Below are 22,054 nucleotides of genomic sequence, written 5' to 3' on the forward strand. Positions count from 1 at the left end.
GGCCAGAAACTGGAAACTGAGTGGATGCCCATCAATTGGAGAATGGCTGAATAAATTGTGGTATATGAATGTTATTGTTCAGTAAGAAGCGATCAGCAGGATGATTTCAGAAAGGCCTGGAGAGACTTACATGAATTGATACTAAGTGAAATGAGCAGAACCAGGAGATAATTATAATTATACATAGCAACAGCAATTCTATATGATGATCAATTCTGATGGATATGACTCCTTCCAACAATAAGATGATTCAAACCAGTTCCAATTGTTCAGTGATGAAGAGAATCAACTGTACCCAGAGAGAGAACTGTGGGAACTGAGTGCGGACCATAACATAGTGTTTTCACTCTTTAGAAAAAAAAGAACATGAACTCCTTGAGGGAGTGTTTTTCCCCCGTTGTGTTTCCAGAGCTGAACACAATGTCTGGCATATATTAAATACTTAATAAATGTTTTTTTAAAAAAAGAAAAGAAAAACCCTCCTTACCAGTTTAGTATCACAGGCATTTTGCTAATCCCAATCCATGGAAACAGAATCACAGATTTGGAGTTATTGGAAGGAATCTTAAGTCATCTAGTTCACCCCCATTCATTAAGAAATTTATCCAAGGTCACATAGGTTTTTAAAATTAAATTTTATTTTTTGTTATTAACAAGTTTCTTATTTTCCCTCCCATTCCCCTTCTGTGGGGAGGAGAAGAAGAAAAGTAAACCAACTCCTGTGACAGACAGTCAATAGAAATTGAAATTTTTCTATTGTCCAAATCCAAAAAAAGTGTGCCTCATTCTGAATATTGAGTCTACCTCTTTTGGAGAAGTGGGGGGGGGGGGTCATATGGAGAATCAAGCTGTGGAGTCAGAATTTGAATACAGGATCCTCTGACTTCCAAATTTAGATTTCTTTTCACTATACCAAATTTGATCCTGCTTGGGATTATGTTTTGGGAACTGCATTTGCCTGGCATCTCAGAAGCCACAGCATTCTGCTCGCTCCTTCCTGTCACATATATTCATGGACATATTCTGTCTATCCCCCACCCTTTCTGACCAGTCCTCAAGCTTTACTCCAGGCGGTGTGAAGTTCCCTGGAATAAGGAGTGTCCCCCTTCCCCCAGCTCTGGACAAAGACCAGGGCCAGCCCTAGCCTGGGGTGCCCCCAAATCTGAGATACTCATCTGGGTGTTCTGGGGACACTGATGTCCTCAGACATGGGGGGGGGGGACTGAGGGGTGATAGAAGGCTTGGAAGAGAGAGGGAGTGAGGGGGCCAGGGGGCAGTACTGAGCAGGGCAAAGAGAGAACCCTGGAAAAGTTCAGTCTGCTCCTTCCCCGCCAGCCCCGGGCAGGCCAGGTGCGGGCCACACCTGAGTCACCTGCGCGTTGCTCTGGATCAGCCATGACGGTTTGTGCCAGGGTGGCCCACCTCTACAGCAGGCCAGGAGGCCCCGAATGAGGACTTCTTTGGAAGGGGACCACCCCGGAGAACACCGGAGTAGAGGGTCCCTTTCCTTCTCCACATCCCCTCCTCACCTACCTCGGCTGTCTCCCTTGGTTCCTGGGGCTCCCGAGGGGCTCCCGGTCCGGCTCCTGTCGCTGGAAGCCCCCATGCGCCAGGGCTCCGGGCGAGGCGGGCAGGCCTGAGTCTTGCCTCACCACAGAGGCAGCAGGCAGAGGGGAGGGACTTGGAGGAGGAGCTCCACCCTCGGGCAGTTCCCAGCCCATGAAACAGAGTAGCAGTCAGCAGCCGCTCTCAGATGGGAGCCGCTCTCGGAGGCAGCAGGGACCCCGCGGGAGCCCGGGACTGAGCCCGCAGCCCCTCACTGGCTCGGACATCTGGGCAGGAAGGCACCGGCCTGCACCCAGGCACCCCAAAACTTCCCGCCAGCTCTCTTCTTAAAGAGCCTCTCTCTACGCTCACTCACCTGCCGGCTCCTGGAGTTTCCCAGAACCCGCTTCAAGATGCTCAGGTTGTGGGTGCTGGTCCCTCTGCCTCACAGACCGAAGTGAAGTGGACTTTCCAGGCCTCTTCTCCCACGCCCGCCCACCAAGGGAAAGCTTTCCTTGGTATCTCCTCCCCTCCTCCCCCCTCCTCCCCCTACCTGGGGGTCCTCCTTGGGCTCTAGCATGTTGATTTTCCTTTGGATCTCAAGCCCCATGCCCCAGGACTTCTGAGTCGATGTCAGCCATGCGGCTGTTCACGTGTGTCCTGCAGCTCTTGGCTGGTCTGTCCCTGCCCGCTGCATCTCCCCAGGTAAGGATTCTCCCTTCCCTAACTCCAGCTCCTTCTCCCTCCCCATGCCCAACATCTGGCTGGGAGTGGGAGAAGACCAGGAAGAGGCTGTGGGCAGAAAGGAAAGGGCACTTCCATGGACAGACACCCCCTCCCCACCCCTAAGAGCTTAGGATAACCAGGGGCTTCAGGTACTTCCTAGAAGCCGGGACCCTCCTCACCTCCAGAATGCAAAACTCATGTTAAGCCAGCCCCCTGGAGAAAGACCCAACCCAGCTAAGCTTTCTACCCAGGAAGGGGGTGGAGGGGGTGGGGGGGAGACTATAGGGAAACCACAGCAAAGGAGGGAGGCTTCCTGTCTGGCCCCAGGGCCTTGGCGGTTTTGCTAAAAGCATCCCAGTTAATCCCAGGGCTGGGCTCTGGCCTTGTGGTCAGGGTCGAGGCCCTGGTGACTAGCCCAATGCTTTTGGGACCTCTGACCCAGCCAGGCTCTGGGGAAACCAAGAGATTTGAGGGGGCAGGGTCACCAGGGAGGTAGGCCCCCGGGATGGTTGGTAATATACCAGACCCATGCCCAATTGCTCCAATTAGGGCCGAGTTTGAGGGGCCCATCTGGATAACAGGGACCTGGGGAAAAGGGGGCCACTGAAGTGCCCATGCCATGGCTCAGGCTCAGTGTTTCAGGTAGTTTAAGGGGACAGTACGCTCTCTTCTTGGGTCTGAGCTCAGTCGTCCAGGGTCAGCCCACCCCCAATGTCCCCATGTGCTGGCAGCTGACCTGGAGGTCCTGAGTCCCTGGGCCAAGAGAAGCTCCCGGGTTCTTTTCCCAGGAGCTAGGGCATGTGGCTAAGGCCTTGGCCCAGGTCCAGCCTGGGTAATGACGTCCTGCCAAAGGCAATAATGTCCCTTCCCACCGAGGAGGGAAGTCCTCTCTCCCACCCGGGTCCTTAATGCGGAAAGCAAGGGTGTTGGGGGGGGGGGATGGGGAGGGGAGAAGAGTGGGACGTGGTCCAGAAGTAAGGTATCACTTCCCAAGCAGAGGAGGAATGACCTGTATTTCCCTGGACCGTCCTAAGGGAGCCAGGCTGCTGAGTGGCCTTGTTGCAGCATTTCTGCAGCTACCAGCCCCAGTGGCCCCCTGCTCCCACCAGCTGATCTCCCTCCCCACAGGGCTCTGGCACCCAGCCAAGCTGGGACATTAAAGGGGCCAAGGGGCTCATGTGGGAGAGCACAGGAAGGGGGATGGGTGGACGGAGGCCGAGCACAAGCAGAGGGGAGAGCAATTACAGCCTGGAGAATGCTTCAGCTGGAAGGGGCCACTGAGATCTAGTCTCAGCGCCTTTTTTTTTTTTTTTTTTTTTTTTTTTTTACAGGTAAGGAAACCGAGGCCCAGTGGGTTGAAATATCTTACCCAAGGTCTCTTAGCAGACCATGGCCAAGGCTTGAAAGATGGGGGGGGGGGGAAGGGGGAAGATAGTTAAGATGAGGCAAGGTACAAGTAAAGGGAGTGGGGAGGAAGGAGAGATTCACAGGTGTCTGGATCCCTGAGAAGACTTTATAAAGAAATTGACTTCTCATCTGCCAAAGCAACCAAACCCCAGAATTTTTCAGTGGGTCTGACTCTAACTTTCCCTTATTCACATTTATTCTTTTCTTAGCAGTGGGACACACCTCCTGAGAACAGCACAGCAGAAGTAGAAGGTAAGCTGGCCACGGGGACAAAGAAAATTAATCTTTTCCTCTTTGAACTTGTGTTCGCTAGAACTCATATTCTGACTTCCCCCTAAATCTCTAAATGCTTATGAATGCGAAAAATGGGGGTAAAAGAACCAGAATGGGTTTGGCAAAACAGGATTAAAAAAAGAGAGAAAAACTGTCTGGGACCCCTAAAATCTGGGAATCATAAAGCTGGAAACACTGATTTACTCCATCCCCCTCATTTTTACAGAGGAGGAAACTGAGGTTTAGAATGGTAGGTGGATTGTTCAAGGTCACATAGCTAGTTGGTAACAGAGTGGGATCTGGAGCTTAGTTTTCCCAAATTCTTATCTAGAGCTTTTCCCACGACTACTACACGGGGTCAGGGATGAGGGTAGGAAGCTGCCAAATTATCAATAAGACAAAAGATGAGGAGCAGGAGGGGACGGGTGTTCCCACTTCAACACTCCCTCCTGGCCATGCTTTGAGAATCTGACCAGAACTTCTCATTGATTACAAACAGACAAAACCTTAGTAACACCCTCCCTCACTTAAGCGGAGAGGGAATCTTCAAAGCGCATGCAGACGTTTGCCAAACAGACATACGTGCAGAAAGCAGACTGTGCAATGCCAGGCTCTCCACAGAAACGTGCCGAGTGTCCACACGCCGCTGCCTTAACCCCTGCCAGTCACTTCCTCCTCCCACCCCCAAAATGAGCCATTTCTGTGGGTGAGGAAGCATGTATAAACAGGCTCACGAACACGCGTGCTGTTCCCCTCCAGAATAATATCCTGTCTCAAATCCGGAAACACCTTCTGCCTGCCGGCATCATCACCCCCTCCCTTCCTTCCCTTCCCTCCCTCCCCAGACAGACTTACCTGCTCTGTGTTCTGTGACCCTCCTGAAGCCAGCCAGGTGAGAGAAGCAGCCGAGCAAATCCTCTGAGCTAATGAGTGCTTCAGTGTGCCCATAGGGAACCATCACTGACTCGGGCACTGTGGGGTATGGAGAGGTGGCCAGTAATCCTGCTCTTGAAATACAATCCGATTCAGGACTTACCTAGGGAAAAGCTTTCCTTTAAAAGAAAATATAGGAATTTCTGCACACATTATAAAGAAGCAAAGTCTGCTTTTTTTCCAATCAGGGTTTTGTGGTAGGAAGGACTCCAAGGGTTTGCGTTCAGATTTAGCTTCTGATAGAGAATATTCCTGTCATCATAGACAAGCCAGAAGTTTCCTCGGCCCCATCTGTAAATGGTGAGATTTGGGACAACTTCTGAAGTGCCGGGTCTATGGTCTTGTGACCGACACTAATTGTCCCAGTCAACCCAGATTCCAGCCATTCCCTGTACATCATGCTTTAAGCTTGACCTTACTTCCTCCTCTTGCCGAACCATGAAAAGAGAGAGTCAGAGGAATATGATGTTATCAATGAAGAAAAGTTCCCCAGTCAAAAGAGGAGATTTTGCAGGAAGATTTTCCAACTATATTCACTCTTGTGGGAGGCTCTCTCCATGTCAGGCTGGGTTGGTACATCTCTTCACGGGGACACCTGCTGTGCTCTAGGCCAGGAGCCAGCAGCCCCGCCCGGCCCCTCTCCCTTCCCGCCCGGCAGGCAACAAGCATGAAAAGTTTTCTTTCAGGCACTGAACATTTCCCTTCTTGGGTCTCCGCCCAGCAGGGATGGGAAACTGGAGCCAGATGGGTTCAGCAGGAGACTTTCGTGTAAAGGGGGAGAGAGAGAGAGAGAGAGAAACCCTCTGGTAATACCAAGAAAATCCCTCTCAGGGGGCTCCCTGCTCATCCCAAACCAGCCAGACACCAAGCAGGGCTGCCTGGCGCTGTCTGTTCCCCTACCTCCAAGCATGGCCAGCTGTCTGCCTGTGGGGAAGAGGCTAGGGGTGAGTTGGGACAAGCTTTAAGGAACATTAAAATGGAGAGAGAGAGTAGGAAAGGAAAACATTGTACAGAGCTGCTTCCCCAATGAGTAAAGACAATGTATGCAGGACATGTAATGTATAACTGGGAACTATTATTAATAGTATAGATCAAAAATTCTTAAATTGGATTTTTGTTTATTTGTTTTTTGTTTGTTTTAGGTGGGTTTTTTTTTTTAACTGTGCACCCCTCTGGCAGTCTGAAGAAGACTTCTCAGAATAATGTTTTTAAGGGTGTGAAACAAAATATATAATGTTACAAGGGAAAAAATTATATTGAATTGCAGTTTTCACAATTAAAAAAAAAAAAAAAGCAAAAACCCAAGTTCACAGTTAAGAAGCTCTCATAGAGAAAGTATATAGCATCCATAGATCCTTAGATAGACAGCCAGTCTTAAAGCCAGAAAGCCCTGAGTTCAAGGGCTACCCTTGACACATGCTGGCTGTGTGAGCTAGTAGGTAAGCCATTTAATTTTCTAGTATTCCAATCTCTGAAACCGTATGTTGCAGAGAAGGTACATTAGTAAATGGAGTTTTTTCCACTTGGATATAACCACCACCAATTAAACCATAAGCCCTGAACCTATCCTTATTACTACTACTACTATTACTATTACTACTATCACTACTACTACTACTATAACTACAACTACCACTACCACTTCTACTACTACTATTATACTATTACTACTACTACTACTACTATCACCACTAACACTACTATCACTACCACTACCATTACTACTACTACTACTACTACTACTATTATTACTATTACTACTACCACTACTACTACTACTGTTATTATTATTACTACTATCACTACCACTATCATTACTACTACTATTACTACTACTACTACAATCACTACTACTACATTACTACTACTAGTAGTATTACTATTACTACTACTACTATTATTACTATAAATACTACCTCCACTACTACTACTATCACTACTACCACTACTACTATTACTATTACTACTACTACCACTATCATTACTACTACTAGTATTACTATTATTACCACCACCACTACTACTACAACTATCACTATCACTACTAGTACTACTATTACTATAACTACTACTCCTACCACTACTATCTCTACCACTACCACTACTAGTACTACTACTACTATCACTACCACCACTACTATTACAACTACAACAATTACTATTACTAGTACTATCACTACCACCACTACTATTACAACTACAACCATTACTACTACTAGTACTATCACTACCACTACTACCACTACTACTACTACTACTATTACTACCACTATTACTACTACTACTATTACTATTACTACCACTATTACTACTACTATAACAACTACTACTACTATCACAACTACCACTACTACTACAACTACAACTGCTACTATTACTACCACCACTATTACTACTATTACTATTACTACTACCAGTACTATCACTACCACTACCACTACTACTACTAGTATTTCTATTACTACTACTACTAGTACTATCACTACCACTACCACTACTATTACTACTACAGCCACTAGTAATTATTATTATTTGGGAAGGCTGGAGCAGATCAGTGATATCTGTGTTTCTTCCACTCCCCTGTCATCCTTGCTTTCTAAAATACACCTCAGGGTTTTGAGGGAAGAATTTCCCCATTTCTCCCAGTTTTTCATGGTAAAGTAGAGAATTGAGCACGCCTCTTCCCCACCTCTGCCCTCTGAAGCTTCCTGGCCTCTCACCTGGGGAGATCAGGCCTTACAGGAGCTGCTGAAACTGCGTTTACACAGAAAGAGAGAGGAAAAGGGAAATCATTGTCTCTTTCTGCTGCCAAGACACTCAGTTTTGCTTAACCCGGCTGCTGCCCTCTGACCTAGGCTGGATAAAAAGCTGTCTCTAGCTCATTATGAACTGGAGGAAGGGATTGCGCCACTTTTAGGAGAAAATCTGCCGGAGGACAACAGGCAGTGTCGTCTATCATGCCTTAGCAACTGTATCTTTTAAAATTTTATTTATGTTTTCAGTTCAATGAGATTAAATGCTCAGAATAACATCAGTGTATCATAAGGGCTTCAGACTAAACATGTAGTTTATAAAGTTAAAATGTTAAGTGCTGTTCCCTGTCTCTGTGCCTCAAAAACAGCCTCCAGCCTGCCCTCTCTCTCTCTTCCAAGGCTCTTATGGGTTTGGAGATATGTCAGGGGCCCCCAGCTCCATTCCCATTCCCAGAGAGGATCCTTGCCTCCCCCCACTCTAATTCCCGCTTTCCTTTCCACTGTTCTAAAGCTGAGAGCCTTGAGCCTTTGGAAAGGTGTGGAGAGGCTCCCAGAAGGCAGAGTCAGGGATAGTTGGTCTACCCTCTCTCTCTGACCCTCAGCTCAGCCCTGGAGTGTGACTGTCACCCAGATAAGCATCAGTGTATTGGCTCTGCAGAGGCTGTCTAGGCCACGTGGACAGCTACCTTCTGGGTATTTTCCACGGACTATCATCCTTTCCCAATGGCCTCTGCTTGGACTAAGGTTTATTTTTCCTCAGGGATTACCCCAAGACCATGCCATCATCTGCTCAGTGGAGTGGACTCTGGCCCCTTCCATTGTCTCAGAATAGCAAGCAAGCAAAGGGGAGGTGTTGACTGGGTGGGGGGCAGGGGCAGAGGAAAGGAGGCTTCTGGGAAGTGACACAGCAGCCCAGGGGATAGTCTCATAGCATATCACAGAATTTAGGGAGCTGAAAGGGACCTTAAGGTCATCTAATCCAGAGGCTTTTAATCTTTTGTGTGTCATGGACCCTTTTAGCAATGTGGTGAAGACAGATTTTGTTTTTTTATCAGAATTGTATTTTGTTGCCTACATTTATAATTTTTTTGGGGGGGGAGGCAATGTTGAGTTCAGGGTCACATAACTAGTAAATATTTGAGGACAGATTTGAACTCAGGTCCTCTTGGCTCCAGGGCTGGCACTCTATCCATTATACCACCTAGATGACCTGTCTACACTTATAATTGAAGGAAATGCTAAATTTTAGTTAGAGATTAATGGAAATAAGAGGGGGGGGGGTTGAGAAAGACGGGGAGGGAGAGAGGAAGTGAAGGAGAAAGAGAGAGAAAGAGAGAGAGAGAGAGAGAGAGAGAGAGAGAGAGAGAGAGAGAGAGAGAGAGAGAAATTAGATAGATAGATAGATAATTAGATAGATATTTTTCCATCCAAGTTCAGATATTCTCTGAAATTTATTCATAGGTTTTTTGGGAGCTTTGTGGATTGCAGAGTAAGAGCTCCTAATCTAGGTCAATTCCTTCATTTTAAAGTGAAAAAAAGTCAGACCTAGAAAGATCCAATGATTTGTCCATTTGGGTAATGACAAAACAGTCATCTACTGCTTCTCAATTCCACTCTACCATATTGAATCATTTTGTTATCTGGTTGGCTCTAGGTTTCCCCAACAGGGAAGAATTCCTTTTTGAGGGTGTTGTTATAAATGATTTTAGAGGCTATTTGGTGGTTTTTGGATCACAAGAGATTTTCAATGGTTCTTCACTAGGAAGTGTATTAGCCTGGAGATCCCAAGGTTGAGTTTAAAAATATGGAAGAGGATATAGAAGAAATGTAAAATTTTATTCTAATTCTCAAATTGCTTACAAAGTAAAAAAATTACAATTGTAGGGTAGAAAGAGGGTTTAGAGGTTGGTCCAATCTCCTTGTACTGATGAAAAGTGAGACTGAGATAGCTGGGATATGAACTGTATACCCAATAAAGGACAAAATATGTACCTATGTGGCTAGTCAACATAAAGATATTCTTCCCTGTAAGGAGCCAGCATGATACAAGGGGAAAATAGCAGCTCTGAAGACTGAGGAGCTGTATTCCAATTCTGCTTCTGACATTTGCTACCTTTATGACAAGTCACATAACTTCCTCTTGCCTCAGTTTCCCCATCTGTAAGATGAGAGAGTTGAACTCAGTGGCCTCTGAGGTCCCTTTCAGCTCCAGATCTAATAGAGAGTTAAGAATCTGGCCAAAATACAACTTGTTTAGGGCCCGACCTATTCTTCCCTACTCATAGAAGATATAATTTGCCCTTCTTCACTCAAGTAGTAAACAGAACTGATCCAGCAAACTTTAAACTATACCATCATCCGTATCCTAAAGATGATGACATGTACAATCTTAGAATGTTCACTATTGTTTCATGTATATGAGTGCCATTTTCTCCATAGACTGTAAATATTTTGAAAACCGATAGGAGAGTTCCCACTCATGCAAAGAAATGTTCAGGGAAGGCTTAATGGAAGAGAGGGAAACTGAGCTGGATTTTGGAAGATGGTGAGATTTGCAATGATGAAAAAAACTACATAAGAGAGAACAGGATGATGTTTGTTTGACAGCAAGGAGAATAACCTGGATAAACTCGAGTCTATACTGGATAGGAAGGATGGGGCCAGACCCTGAAGGGCCTTGAAAGACAGACACAGAAAGGAAATAACTCTTGAAGGTCTTTGAGCTCGGGAGTGATATGATGTTTGTCATTTAGCTCCCACCATTCCCAAGGAGAGCTGAGATCTACCTTCTCAAGTTCCTCAGGACCAGGGAGTCCAATAGACTTTTATTAATGAATAGACTTTTATTAATGAACCCTACAAGGTTTATATCAGACCAGATTGAGATTTTTAAAAATCCTCAATTTATTACCCATTATTTTAAAACATAAATTTTATTGATGCTTTTTGTTTTTATGACAGTGGGCTTTTTATATATGCACACTCCTGGTAAATAAACTCTTACTTGTAATAAAGTAAACATTTAAACAAAACCAACCCATACGGTAACTACATTTAACAGTTAATGCTACATTCTGTGCGTCTAGTCACCTATCTCTCTGCCAAAAGGAGGAAGATGTTTACTTATCTCTTCTTCGGAGCCAGTGTTAGTCACTGCAGCAATTAAGCATTCAAATTCATTTTGGTATTCTTTTTGTTTACATTATGAAAGCTGTGGTGTGTGTTGTTCTCCTAGATCTGCTTCTCTTGACTTTCTCTACATTATTGCCTACAATGTAGTGGGTGTGTTCTGGTGAGGATTTTCTTTCTATGGATCATAGATTTAGAACTGGAAGAGACATTATCTTAGTATGAGGAAACTAAAATTTAGATAAGTTGAGTGATTTGGCCAGGGTCACACGGTAAATTTGATCTTGTCTTTCTGACTCTAACAGCAGCACTTCATCCTGTATACCAGAGGTCTCAAACTCACTGTCAAATGGGGACTGGAATCTCAATTAAAAATTAGGAAATGTTTCACAAAATAAATAAAAATATAATATGTCATAGTTAATGTTAATTTGTGGTTTTCTGAGTCAATATAGGGCCTGCAGGGATCCATTTCTATTTCAGTTTGACACTGTTGCTTCATACAATCCTACCTCTCTTGAGTTGGCTTAAATGGCCTCTAAAATCCTTTCCAATTCTGAAATGCCAAGACTCTGTGAAGTCTTCCCTTGTTCTCAGAATTACTCATTGTCATCATTTCTTGCAGCATAGTAATATTCCATTACATGCATTTGCCACAGTTTGTTTTAACTCTTCCCCAATCAACGGATACTCATTTTGTTTCTAGTTTTTTGCTACCACACCAAAAAAAAAAAAAAAAAAAAAAAAAAAAAAGTTCAGCAGTCATTTGCCTTGCACTTTTGAGAGACTATGTGGGGAAATGAACTTGGGACCACAAACTTAAGATCGGAGTTTGAATTCTATTTGCTCACTTAATAGGTATGTGATCTCTAGGCAAGTCACAACTTCCTTAATTTAAAATTGGAGTAGTAAATAGTTGTAGCTTAAAGGGTTATTATGAGGATCAAATGTGATAATTCGTAAATATATTTGTTTTGTGTTTATCATTTTAAGGTTTGCAATTATTATGATGAGTTCTACATAGGTGGCAAGGGGACAAGCTTATGCATTTGGCACAATATCCGAAGAGAGGAAGGGTTAAAAGTGAAGGTCTTGGAACCTCACACTCAATCTAGAAGAGCCTAATGGAACTCAGGGTGGATAACAATTCAGTAACTCAGTTCAATAGATAAACTTTTTGGGAATCAGCATGTGCCCAACAGGTGCTGCTGGGATTATGGAAGAAGACATAGTTTCTCCATTCTAATATAAGGTCTAAGGACATTTAAATAACATAGCAAAATAAATGACAAAAAAAGAGTCCTTTATAAACCCAGATATATACCCGCTCCTTTGGTTTGTACTATACAACAAGGTAGTGGACATATATAGGACACAGCTGTGGTGTGACCAGGGATCACAATGGAATAAGCATGTGTATAGGGAACATGTGTGGCTAGAAAGGCAATTCATGCTTCTGATGCTGTGGAGCCCCCAGGGCGCTTGCTTTCACTTTCTGTCTCTGTCTCTGTCTCTGTCTCTGTCTCTGTTTCTCTCTCTCTCTCTCTCTCTCTCTCTCTCTCTCTCTCTCTCTCTCTCTCTCTCTCCCCTTCTCCTTCTCTCCCCCTCTCAGTTCTCCTAGCCATGTTGCTTTCTGCTAGGCTCTAATATTATCTTCTAGTTCTTCCCCACTATGCAATTTCTTTCCTCAGGGAAAAGTATGTCTCAGATCCTCAATTTGATAGTTCCAGGGGCCACCTTTTGCTCTTTTATGATACAAATCCTAGACAGCCAAAGAAAAAGATCCTTAAGTATTTTTGTTTGTCTCTTGAAGTCCTACAATTCTGCTACTGGTGTTTGGGATGAGTCAGTCTAACCCTCATCTGAGTCAGGGTCTGAAATTCCTTTTAACTCTTATTATATCCCTTTGGCAGGAAATTGGGTACCCTCGAAATCATCTCTACTCAGCAAAACTGTCAATCAACTAGGATGAGGAAATTCCTTCCAAGCCCCTTTAATGCCCCTGCCTTCCATGCATGTTGAATCAAGTGGAGCTGGTGACTTATTCCCTCATTTTTACCAGTAGCCAAAATTGCCATTCTCCCTCCATATGTTTATCTCAAGGTCAATGTGGATCTAGTCATCAGGGAAGATTTCAAGGAAGAAATGTCAAGTGAATTGGGTCTCAGGATTCAATAGACATTTCGATTCGACAAATACTTTTTAAGCATCTGCCAAGTACAAGGTATTATGTACGGATAAGTAGGGGAATAAAATCCAGGTGAATAGGAAGTAATATATTTAAAGAGCCCATGAAGAAAACAAATAAGGCCTGAGTATGTCAAACCTACGGTGTCTTCGACTTTGGTGCTTGTGAAAGAGGGAGTTTCCCCACATTTCCTCTTCCCTAGATCTCAGACTCTAAACTTTTTTGCTTCTTACAGTGTTGCCCTTCCAGGAGGTGTGGGGCCGAAGTTTCTGCCGCTCACTGGAGAAGCTGGTGGATGTTTCCACAGAGTACCCAGGAGAAGTGGAGCACATGTTCAGTCCGTCGTGTGTCTCACTGAAGCGATGCACTGGCTGCTGTGGGGATGAGAATCTCCATTGTGTTCCTGTGGAGACAACCAATGTCACTATGCAGGTAACCCCACCACCCAACTTCTGGACCCTCTCCCAGCCCAGAATGTTCCCTTCCTGAGGTTCCACGCTTTTCCCTTCATTAGAACTTATCCAGTTTTTTACCCTTCATTGCTTGACCCACACTAAGCCTATATTTCAAAACATTAATTCAATAGGCATTTTATTAAGTATTTACCATCAAAAAAAACCCCTGCAAGTTCTAGGGCTAGCGATTTCTATTTTATCACTCTTCCATATCCCTACATTTTGCATAAGGTAGTAATTGATAATACTTTTAGTTGGGGGCAGGTGGATTCCCTCAGGCTGGTTCTGGTTTTCTCTATAATGGGATCAGCTGAAAGAAATGTCTGGGATTGATGAGACAGTTTGATTCTTTGGTGTGGGTCTGCCACTGAGATACTGCTGGTGTCTGCCACCTGGTGAGCTTCTTGTCTGGCACGCAGCAGGGTATATAGTGCAAAGGATTCAGGAAACAGACTGTTGCTGGAGGAAAGGCAATGGGGAGAAGTTCTGTGTTGGGGGAGAAGAGACTACTTTCTTCCAGAGTAAGGATCTTTGACTTTTTTTTTTTTGGTGCCACAGGCCCCTTTGGCAGTATGGTGAAGACTATGGATGCCTTCACATCATAATTTTTGTTGCCTCCATAAAGGAGGAAGCGAAAAGCAAAATTTCAGTTAAAAGTCAGTGGAAATAAGTTTTATTATTTTTCTCCCTTTCCAAGTTTAGAGAATCCCCTGAAATTTGTTCACAGACTCATGGTTAAATATCTACTATTCTAGAGGAGAGATAGATGGAAATTTTAGGTTTTACCTTGCCCTTCAAACCTTATAACTAGCTTCTTTTTCACCTTTCCAGCTTCTGAAGATCAAGTCTGGGGAACAGCCATCCTACATGGAATTAGCATTCACTGAGCATGTGCAGTGTGAGTGCAGGTATGGGATCCCTGCCTCTCACCACCGACATGGCACAGGCTGTGACCAGGGCCCTAGGCACTCCCGGGCCTGTCGTGGAGGGTACTAATAATCCTACTGTCCTGCCCACCCCCAGCAGGAGATGGGAGATGGGATAGTAGAGTCACAGAATTCATATCTTGGTTCTGTTCTTACTTCTCTATATGATCTTGGGCAAATCACTTACCTTGATGAACCTCATTTTCCTCATCTGTAAAAAAAAAAAAAAAAAAAAAAAGTAGGGTGGGGGTGGACTAAGCAGTCCCTATAAGGTCCTTTCCAAGCCTGGCTCTAAGATCCAGTTAGGCGCTTGTGATTCTGGGACACATGGCATTCACTATTCTAGTGGGCCATTATTCAGAGCCACATCATGTGGCTCCACAGCCCAGACTGCTGTCTTGTATGAAAACTTGTCTCTAAGTTCCTAGACTCCCCTTTCTTGGAAACCAAGGCCCTTTGCTTAAAGTGTAGTGATCTTTGTGAGCTCTTGATCAGCAAATCAGTGGCTGAGGCAGACGGGTGGTCAGGTCTCCGCTGAAGCCTTCTGCATTTTGTTTCCTGGATTTTTGGAGACAGGGAAATAATTAACTCACCAAGAGGCACTCTGGCTACAGCTGCATTTAATTTCCTACTCCTTTATCCATCTCTCCCCCCACCCCCAATCCCCATCCTCCTAGCCTTTGCCTGGAGAGGTAGAACCAACAGCTGGTTTACAGCTGTGTGGCAGAATGAGGACTCCTGAGTCCCATCCAAAAAGCAGGAAAGAGAAGTTTGAATAACTGCTAATCATGCAGGACTTTACAAGTGCTGGGGTGCTCAGTCCTAGGAGGAAGCTGTAGGCCTGGGAACCCTAGCAACCAAGCACAAACTGCAGCCACTCTCTGGGGACCTGATGGAGCTTGAAAGTTTTGGAGCCTGATCTTTGCTCGGGGCAATTATGCTTGGAAAATTGGAGCAGGTTCTATAGACTCTTGATAGAATAAAAGGACAAGTCCATCTGAGTGCAGCCTGCCCTGGGAAGGGACTCTTTGTTAGGTCAAAGGGAAACACATGTGGTTTCTTTAAAGTTCCAGGCCATGGCCAAAACCTCCCCTGAATCATAGGGCCCCTGGAACTCCCGCCCCAGCTCAAGAGGCATAGAAAGAATGGCTCATTGTCCCTTTGGCCCAGAGGGTAGACCAGCAGACCTTATTGCTAGTACAAGAGGTCAGGAAGACTTGACATCTTCAGGAATCAGGAGATCCTAAGAGCAAGAGAGGGTGCTATTCCTTGTGTCCTCGGGCTCTAGACTAGCAATAACCAAATCCAATAACTCGGGGAAACCCTAAATCATCTGGCTATGGTTCTGGGCCCCAACTAATTCTGGGCCCTTTGTCTTCCCTCCCCTGTTTACACATCTGTTCACGTGCCAACTCAGAGCCACATAGAACCAGGCTTTGCCTCAGCTTTGACTAGAATGGGTGGTGAATACTTTCTCCTGACCTTATGGACATAGTCATTCTTCCAGGTGTCAGGCATATCAGAGTTTGAATCCTGCCTTAGACACTTCCTGGTTGTGCAAATGAGTGCAAGTCAATTAGTTTTTCTCAACCTCAGTTTCTTGCCATTGTAAAAGGGCTGATAATAAAACTTATCTCACAGAGGAACAAATGAGAATAGATGGACTTTGCAAATCTTAAAGTACTATAGCTTAGCTATTATTATTAGATTAGCTCTTAACCCATCTTCTGGTGTTACAACTCAAGATTTTGGGATAGGGAGGCAGTTTAGATCAAAGTTTCATTTGTTGGTGGAGAGAACCTCCTAGTCAGGAAATTTTTTCTATCAATGTGAATAAGGAGCTCTTCTATAGCTTTTTAGAAGATTTCCTGGGGGCACCATGAGATTAAGTGATTTGTCCAGGATTGCATACGGTTATATAGTCAGCAGGTATCAGAATTAAGACTTGAACCCAACCTGATTCCAAGGCCACCTCTTATTAATTTTTGTGGTGGTAGTGGTGGGGTGAGGCAGTTGGAGCTTATGAGGGAAGTGACTTGTCCAGAGTCACACAGCTAGAAAGTGTTAAGTGTCTGAGGCTATGTTTGAACTCAGGTCTTCCTGACTTCAGGACTAGTGCTCTACCCACTGCCCCCCAAGGCACTTCTTTATCCACTATACCATGACTCCTTTCAACCAGATGATCTGGTCTTAATAATTTTATCTGATATCTATATAGCCCTTTATCAATTTCAAGACTTCCAAAGACATTAGTTCATTTTATCCTTACTACAGCCCTATAACAGGGTGTTGTTAGTGTGGGAAGTTTTGGAGGGGAGAGGAAGGTAGGGTTTGAAGTATTATGATACCTATTCTAAAAAGAAACTTAAGGAATTAAGTGACCTGTCCAAGAATCTCAGATCTTAATGAAATGGGTATTCCCCTCCATTATGCAGATAGCAACCTGATCATTATCTGTGATTTTTGCTCAATCTGGCCACACAGTGAGGTAAACAAAATGCTTTCCTCAAGCCACCATAAGAGGTAGATGATGTTATTTATATTCCCATTTTACAGATGAGGAAATAGAGGTTTAGCAAGGCTGATCAATTTGCCAGTCATCAAAAAGCTAGTTTGTTGGAAGGACAGAGCTTCAGTTTCTGACTCCCATATCAATTTCCTTTTCCTTGAACCCCAATGGACTGTCCCCCCAAAATAAAACAATACCACATGGAGCTTCAATATCATTTGCAACTCACGGTGATCTTCAGAGATCCACCTCCTGAGGATTTAATACCAGGGCAGATTCATTCCCTGGGAGACTTACCTTTGAAGCATCTACTCAAGTATGCTCCCTGAAGCATCTACTGGAGCAGTAAAGAAGATCCTACAAACTGAACACCAGACTGATGTCGGCACATCCCCCTGATCCTCACTGGCCTCTCCTCCTCTTAACCAGACAGAAGAGGAGATACGACTAGAGTGCTTTGTTTTCCAGTTGAACAGCCACAGTTGCGGGGAGACAGAATCACCTGAGGGATGAAGGTTCTTTGGGTTACAACTGATTCTTCACTCCTTATTTTACACACTCCCTGACAATTGCTGGTTTTCTGGCCTCCAGTCTCCATATCCCTATATATCTCTCTGAGGGGTTTCATGTCTTCAGAAGGCCATCTCTAGAAAAGGGAGAGCTGGATCTGGCCCCTAAATATTGCTGGTGTAGGACAGGAGCTAATATTCGAAACCAGCTAATATTACTGACGATCTACTGTGAATTAGCTATTCTAAAGAGTCTCTGTTCTCCCTCTCCTTTCAAGAAGAGAACTGAGACCCAGATATCCAATCTTTTACGAATCCTTTTTATAAAAAGCAAAGGATTAGAAATAGAAGATGAGAAAGGTACCAAAGGGAAGGGAGAGTGAGGTGTGAAGTCATTGACTTTGAACCAACAGAAATATTGGAACTCCCAGAATTTAACTTTGAAAATATTTTATATTGATTTATTTTTTTTTCACATAACTGTCATTTCTTATATTCTTTTCTCTAGTAGAACTTTCTCTCTACTCTTCCTTTTTCTCTTTTTGGTATGGATCTATGATTTCATTGATGGAGGGAACTTCTGGTATAGAATATGGAAATGCCCTCTACAATTGCAAAAATCTTAATTGACTGGAGGCATTGAGAGGTAACTTATTCAAGATCGTGTGTTTGTGTGTGTGTGTGTGTGTGTGTGTGTGTGTGTGTGTGTGTGTGTCTAGGGGAGAACCTGAATTTAGGTCTTCCTGACTGCAAGGTCATTTCCATTGAGTAATGCTACCTTCAAGAGCCCTGCCTCTCTTGTAAACAAAGTTTAGTAAAAAGAAACAAACTGGCATTCTCTCTTGTTCTTGGTGCCTTAGGGAAAGCTACTTTGGTAAGGTAATCAATTATTGATTGATTGCTGGTTTGGGGGGCATTCTGCACTTTGCAGGGGCTGGGGGAGCTGAGGAGAAGAATAGCATTTCCTCCTGAACTCCCTTTCTGGGTTTCCTACTTTTAAAAAGTGTAGGATTTGGGAAGAGACTGAATTTGGATTTCCACTCTGCTACTCACTAGTTAGCTATGAAAGCCTGGTGGTCCCCTTCCCTGCTGTGAGCTTGAGTTTCCTCATCTGTAAAGTGAGACTAATGATTCTTGTACAGCCTACCTCACAGGGTTGTTGTGAGGAAAGCGCTTTGTAAACCTTAAAGCACCATATAAATGTGAGTTCTAATCATAATGATTGTTATCATGATCTCCATCTGCAATCCCACTGGACTATTCAGGGTAGAACTGGTCATTCCCCTTAAACCATCTGTTGCCATTCCAACTTTAGATCCGTGTTAGATGTGGGCTGTCTCTCTACCCCTGACTCCAACTAAGCTCTGGGAATTAGGGTTCTCCCAGGCTACTTCAGTCCCCTCTCCCTAGAGGCCCCCATTAAATTGGTCAGTGCCAATTACTGGCCCCGAGAATATGATCTCTCCCAACTCACCTTCATCTCCTTCCCTTCTCTTCTCTACCCAGGCCTCGGAAAGAGAAGATGAAACCAGAAAGGTGAGTCTGGGGTGCAAGTGAGCTGGGATCCAGCTCAGGACAGCCCTTCCCCTTTCCCCCCAGCCCATCCAAAGCCAACTCGTCCTGACCCTTTTGGTTTCTTACACAGGAGGAGATTCAAGGGTAGAGGGAAGCGGAAGAGAGACAAGCAAAGAACCAAAGACTGTCATCAGTGAGTGTGGAATGGGAAGGGGAAGATAAGGAGGCTGGGGTTCTGGGGCTGGTAAGGGTGGGAGAGAGGAGTCAGACTCTAGGGTAGAGAGAACCCTTTGGTGATGGAAAGAAGAGTATCTGGGCAGCAGGACTTCCACCTAGATATCCTACTGCCCATATACTGAAAGTCTGCCAAATTACTAAGGAAATTAGCTGACCTTGATCTTTATACCCTGTAGCACTTATTTTTCCCTTCTGTTCTCCTAACAGAGTCCTCCTTCAGAGGAAGTTTCTCTCTATCCCTTTCTCCCTTTTTTGTATGGATCTATGATTTCCATAATCTCTTCTTATTGACTTCCTTCAGACTCAGAAGAGGTAGAAGTCAGTGTGAAGGGAAAGATTCCATGACCTTTACTCCCTCATCCATTCACTCATGGTGAAATGGAAAGATCCCTGGATTTGAAGTGGGAGGGTCTACTGCTTACATCCTCCTTGGGCCTCAGTCTCCATATCTGTAAAATGAGTAGGTTGCCCTTGATGGCAAGTCTGTGATCCTCTGACCTCACAGTCACAATTTATTCTTAGAAACATGGAAACAGGGAGAAGAAGTAACACAATCAATGGCAGCCAGGGCCTGGACTTAGAGCTGAAAGTCCTAGTTTGTGCAAAGGGCCCCTTTATTCTTTTCATGATCCAAACAAGGCACTAAAATGTAAGCGCTTGGCTATGCCTTTCAGACCCCTTCACAAGAGCACACCCCCAGATTTCACTCTGGTTCTGCATTTTGTTTTGGGCAGGTGTGAAGATGCTGTTCCCCAAAGGTAACCCAGTGGACGCTGGAGAGAGCAGCCTCTGCTCAGCTTATATTTATTGTCCTTTTCACAATCTCAATTACCTCCCCAACCACAGCCCCTCTATTTATTAGCCAAATGTAACCCCTGCTGAATGTCTACTTCTCCCTCGACGGGGAGACTGACCCTCAGGACTTTGGTGCCTTAAGAAGAAAAAGAGGAAACCTACAAGAGGATCCAGAGTCGAAATCATGTGGAATGTACCTAACACTAAACACTTAACTATGACTCAGGAGAGTGGAGGGGAGGCAGGGTTTTCCTCCTCATCCCAGGAACCTGGGACGCAGAGGGGAGGAAGCAGTGCATGAATTCTCTCCCTCTCCCATTCTTGCTTCGGAATGAAACAGGGACTTCTGGGCCCTCCAAGGGGAACGTATATATCCCTTGTCTGAGGTCTGAGTAATGTTCTTTTGATGGAAAGGAAACAGCCACTTATGACCCATGTGGAAAGAGTAAGCTAGGGAAGTTTAGCCTAGCCTGTTCTTCACAATGGAAGAGAGTTAGGTGAAAAAAAAAACCTGGGAAGTGGAACCTGAACAGGGGTGTCTGGGAGAGGACGGTCACCTTTGCTTAGTAGAAGAAGAGAAAATGATGGCTAAGGTCTCAGGAGAAAATTTGCTGGAGCAATTAAGACTTTTCTTAGCAAATGCCCTCCCACCCTGGCAGCCATGCAGAATCTCAGAGGGCCAAACCTGGCACAGTTGTGAAGAATGGTGGATACCATGGTGTGGAGGAGACCTCCTCTAGTCTCCTATTTCTCCCAGGACCTTGCAACCCTTTCCCACAACTTGACTGCAGGAATTTATCTCCTGGCTTGGGATGCTAATCCCAAAGAATCATCCAGTGCCACTTCGACCCACTGGAAGTACCAATGAGTACAAATGCCAAAAGGATGTAGGCAGACAGCCCTTAGCCCTGGGCATGATGGTTAAGGTATAGGAAAAATACCTGAAGACGCCAAGGAAGATCCCTCTACTCTGTTGCCATGTTCTCTGAACAAGGCATCCAGCCCATTGAGGAGCACTGTTGTACACCCAGGTCTTCTGTGAAATGGGTTCATTAGGTTCCTTTTCGAGGAGGCTGGGAACTTTCTAAAAGGGTAACACCAGTACTTCCTGACCACCATGTTCAGTAGGCACAGGGAAACCAAAGAAAAGTCAGATTCTCTTAAATAAAGTATTTTAATCCTTTTTTTTTTTTTTTTGCCTGGGAAAATGTAATTGCTTGCCAGGAAAGTATGATCTCCTTAGTTAAGACTGGACAAAAGCCTATGAATCTGGATTAAAAGGGCATGCAATACTATCCCCATTTGAAAGCTGAGAAACAGAAGCACAGGATAAAGTAACATTCATCCAGCTGGAGACAGAATGCTGATTCTTATTTATTTATTTTTTTTATCTATGATGGACCTGTCTCCTCATACAGGTAACTCATAAAAGCAGAGGTTATTAACTAGGTTCCACAAATAGATTTAAAGGAATTCAAAAGTTGGACAGAAAAAGTTATATCTTTATTTTCACGAATCTCTAACTGAAATTTAGCAATTCCTTCAATTATGAATGTAAGCAAAAAACAAAGTCTTTGCCTTTACCAAATTAAAACAAGGCTCTCTAGAACAGCTAGTCCTTTTATGTCTTACTATGAAAGTACTTGGGGTATCTTACCAGTTGCTTCCTATATAGTTCTGGATTCTGCCCCAGAATCAAGAAATGAAGTTGGAACTTCCCGTGACCTAAGATATTCTCAAGTCTTGAGGGATAAGACTATTGTTTTTAGGGGTCCTCTGACTAACTTTCACCCCAGTCATCACTCAATATGTTATCCCACCAAATTCAACAACACCCTTCTATTCCCATCCAGTAATTGGCTTTACCCTCAGCCCGAGTGGAGATGGGCTGATCACTGCTCCTCAGAGCCAACACAGATCTTCATAGTCCACCTGGGAAATCTGCCAGGTTAGAGAGGATCCCCCCTTTTTGGGGCCCCCCTGAGGGATTTGGAAGAGATGTCTCCATCATACTCTGGCTGGAATGTAGAAGAACATCTGTTTGGAAGGGGACAAGAGCAGTCAGGGAGCTTAACTGCTAGACTCCTCCTTTCCTGCCTTCTCCCCACCCCAAAATCTTGCTTTATCATATTCCCTCCTGCTTAATCCTTTCTG

The 22,054-nt window shown here is 44.5% G+C and overlaps 1 protein-coding gene across 1 annotated transcript; it reads left to right on the forward strand.

Annotated features, from left to right (window-relative positions):
• The first annotated feature begins 1,536 nt into the window (after positions 1 to 1,536).
• Positions 1,537 to 21,509, forward strand: PGF (placental growth factor). The gene is made up of 7 exons (XM_003756223.4): positions 1,537 to 2,250; positions 3,888 to 3,930; positions 13,190 to 13,386; positions 14,241 to 14,317; positions 18,860 to 18,889; positions 18,999 to 19,061; positions 19,840 to 21,509. Exons 1-7 carry the CDS (start codon positions 2,176 to 2,178, stop codon positions 19,865 to 19,867), a joined length of 513 nt encoding a protein of 170 aa, XP_003756271.1. The 5' UTR covers positions 1,537 to 2,175; the 3' UTR covers positions 19,868 to 21,509.
• The last annotated feature ends 545 nt before the right edge of the window (positions 21,510 to 22,054 follow it).

Source organism: Sarcophilus harrisii, chromosome 2 (genome assembly GCF_902635505.1).
Source record: "Sarcophilus harrisii chromosome 2, mSarHar1.11, whole genome shotgun sequence".
NCBI classification, from domain to species: Eukaryota; Metazoa; Chordata; class Mammalia; order Dasyuromorphia; family Dasyuridae; genus Sarcophilus; species Sarcophilus harrisii.

Bases quoted from the DNA above. Each gene is read 5' to 3' on its own strand.
- PGF (XM_003756223.4), top strand. From the start codon at position 2,176: ATGTCAGCCATGCGGCTGTTCACGTGTGTCCTGCAGCTCTTGGCTGGT. The intron at 3,931-13,189 runs GTAAGCTGGCCA...TGCTTCTTACAG, and splicing joins CAGCACAGCAGAAGTAGAAG to TGTTGCCCTTCCAGGAGGTG. The intron at 19,062-19,839 runs GTGAGTGTGGAA...TGTTTTGGGCAG, and splicing joins AGAACCAAAGACTGTCATCA to GTGTGAAGATGCTGTTCCCC.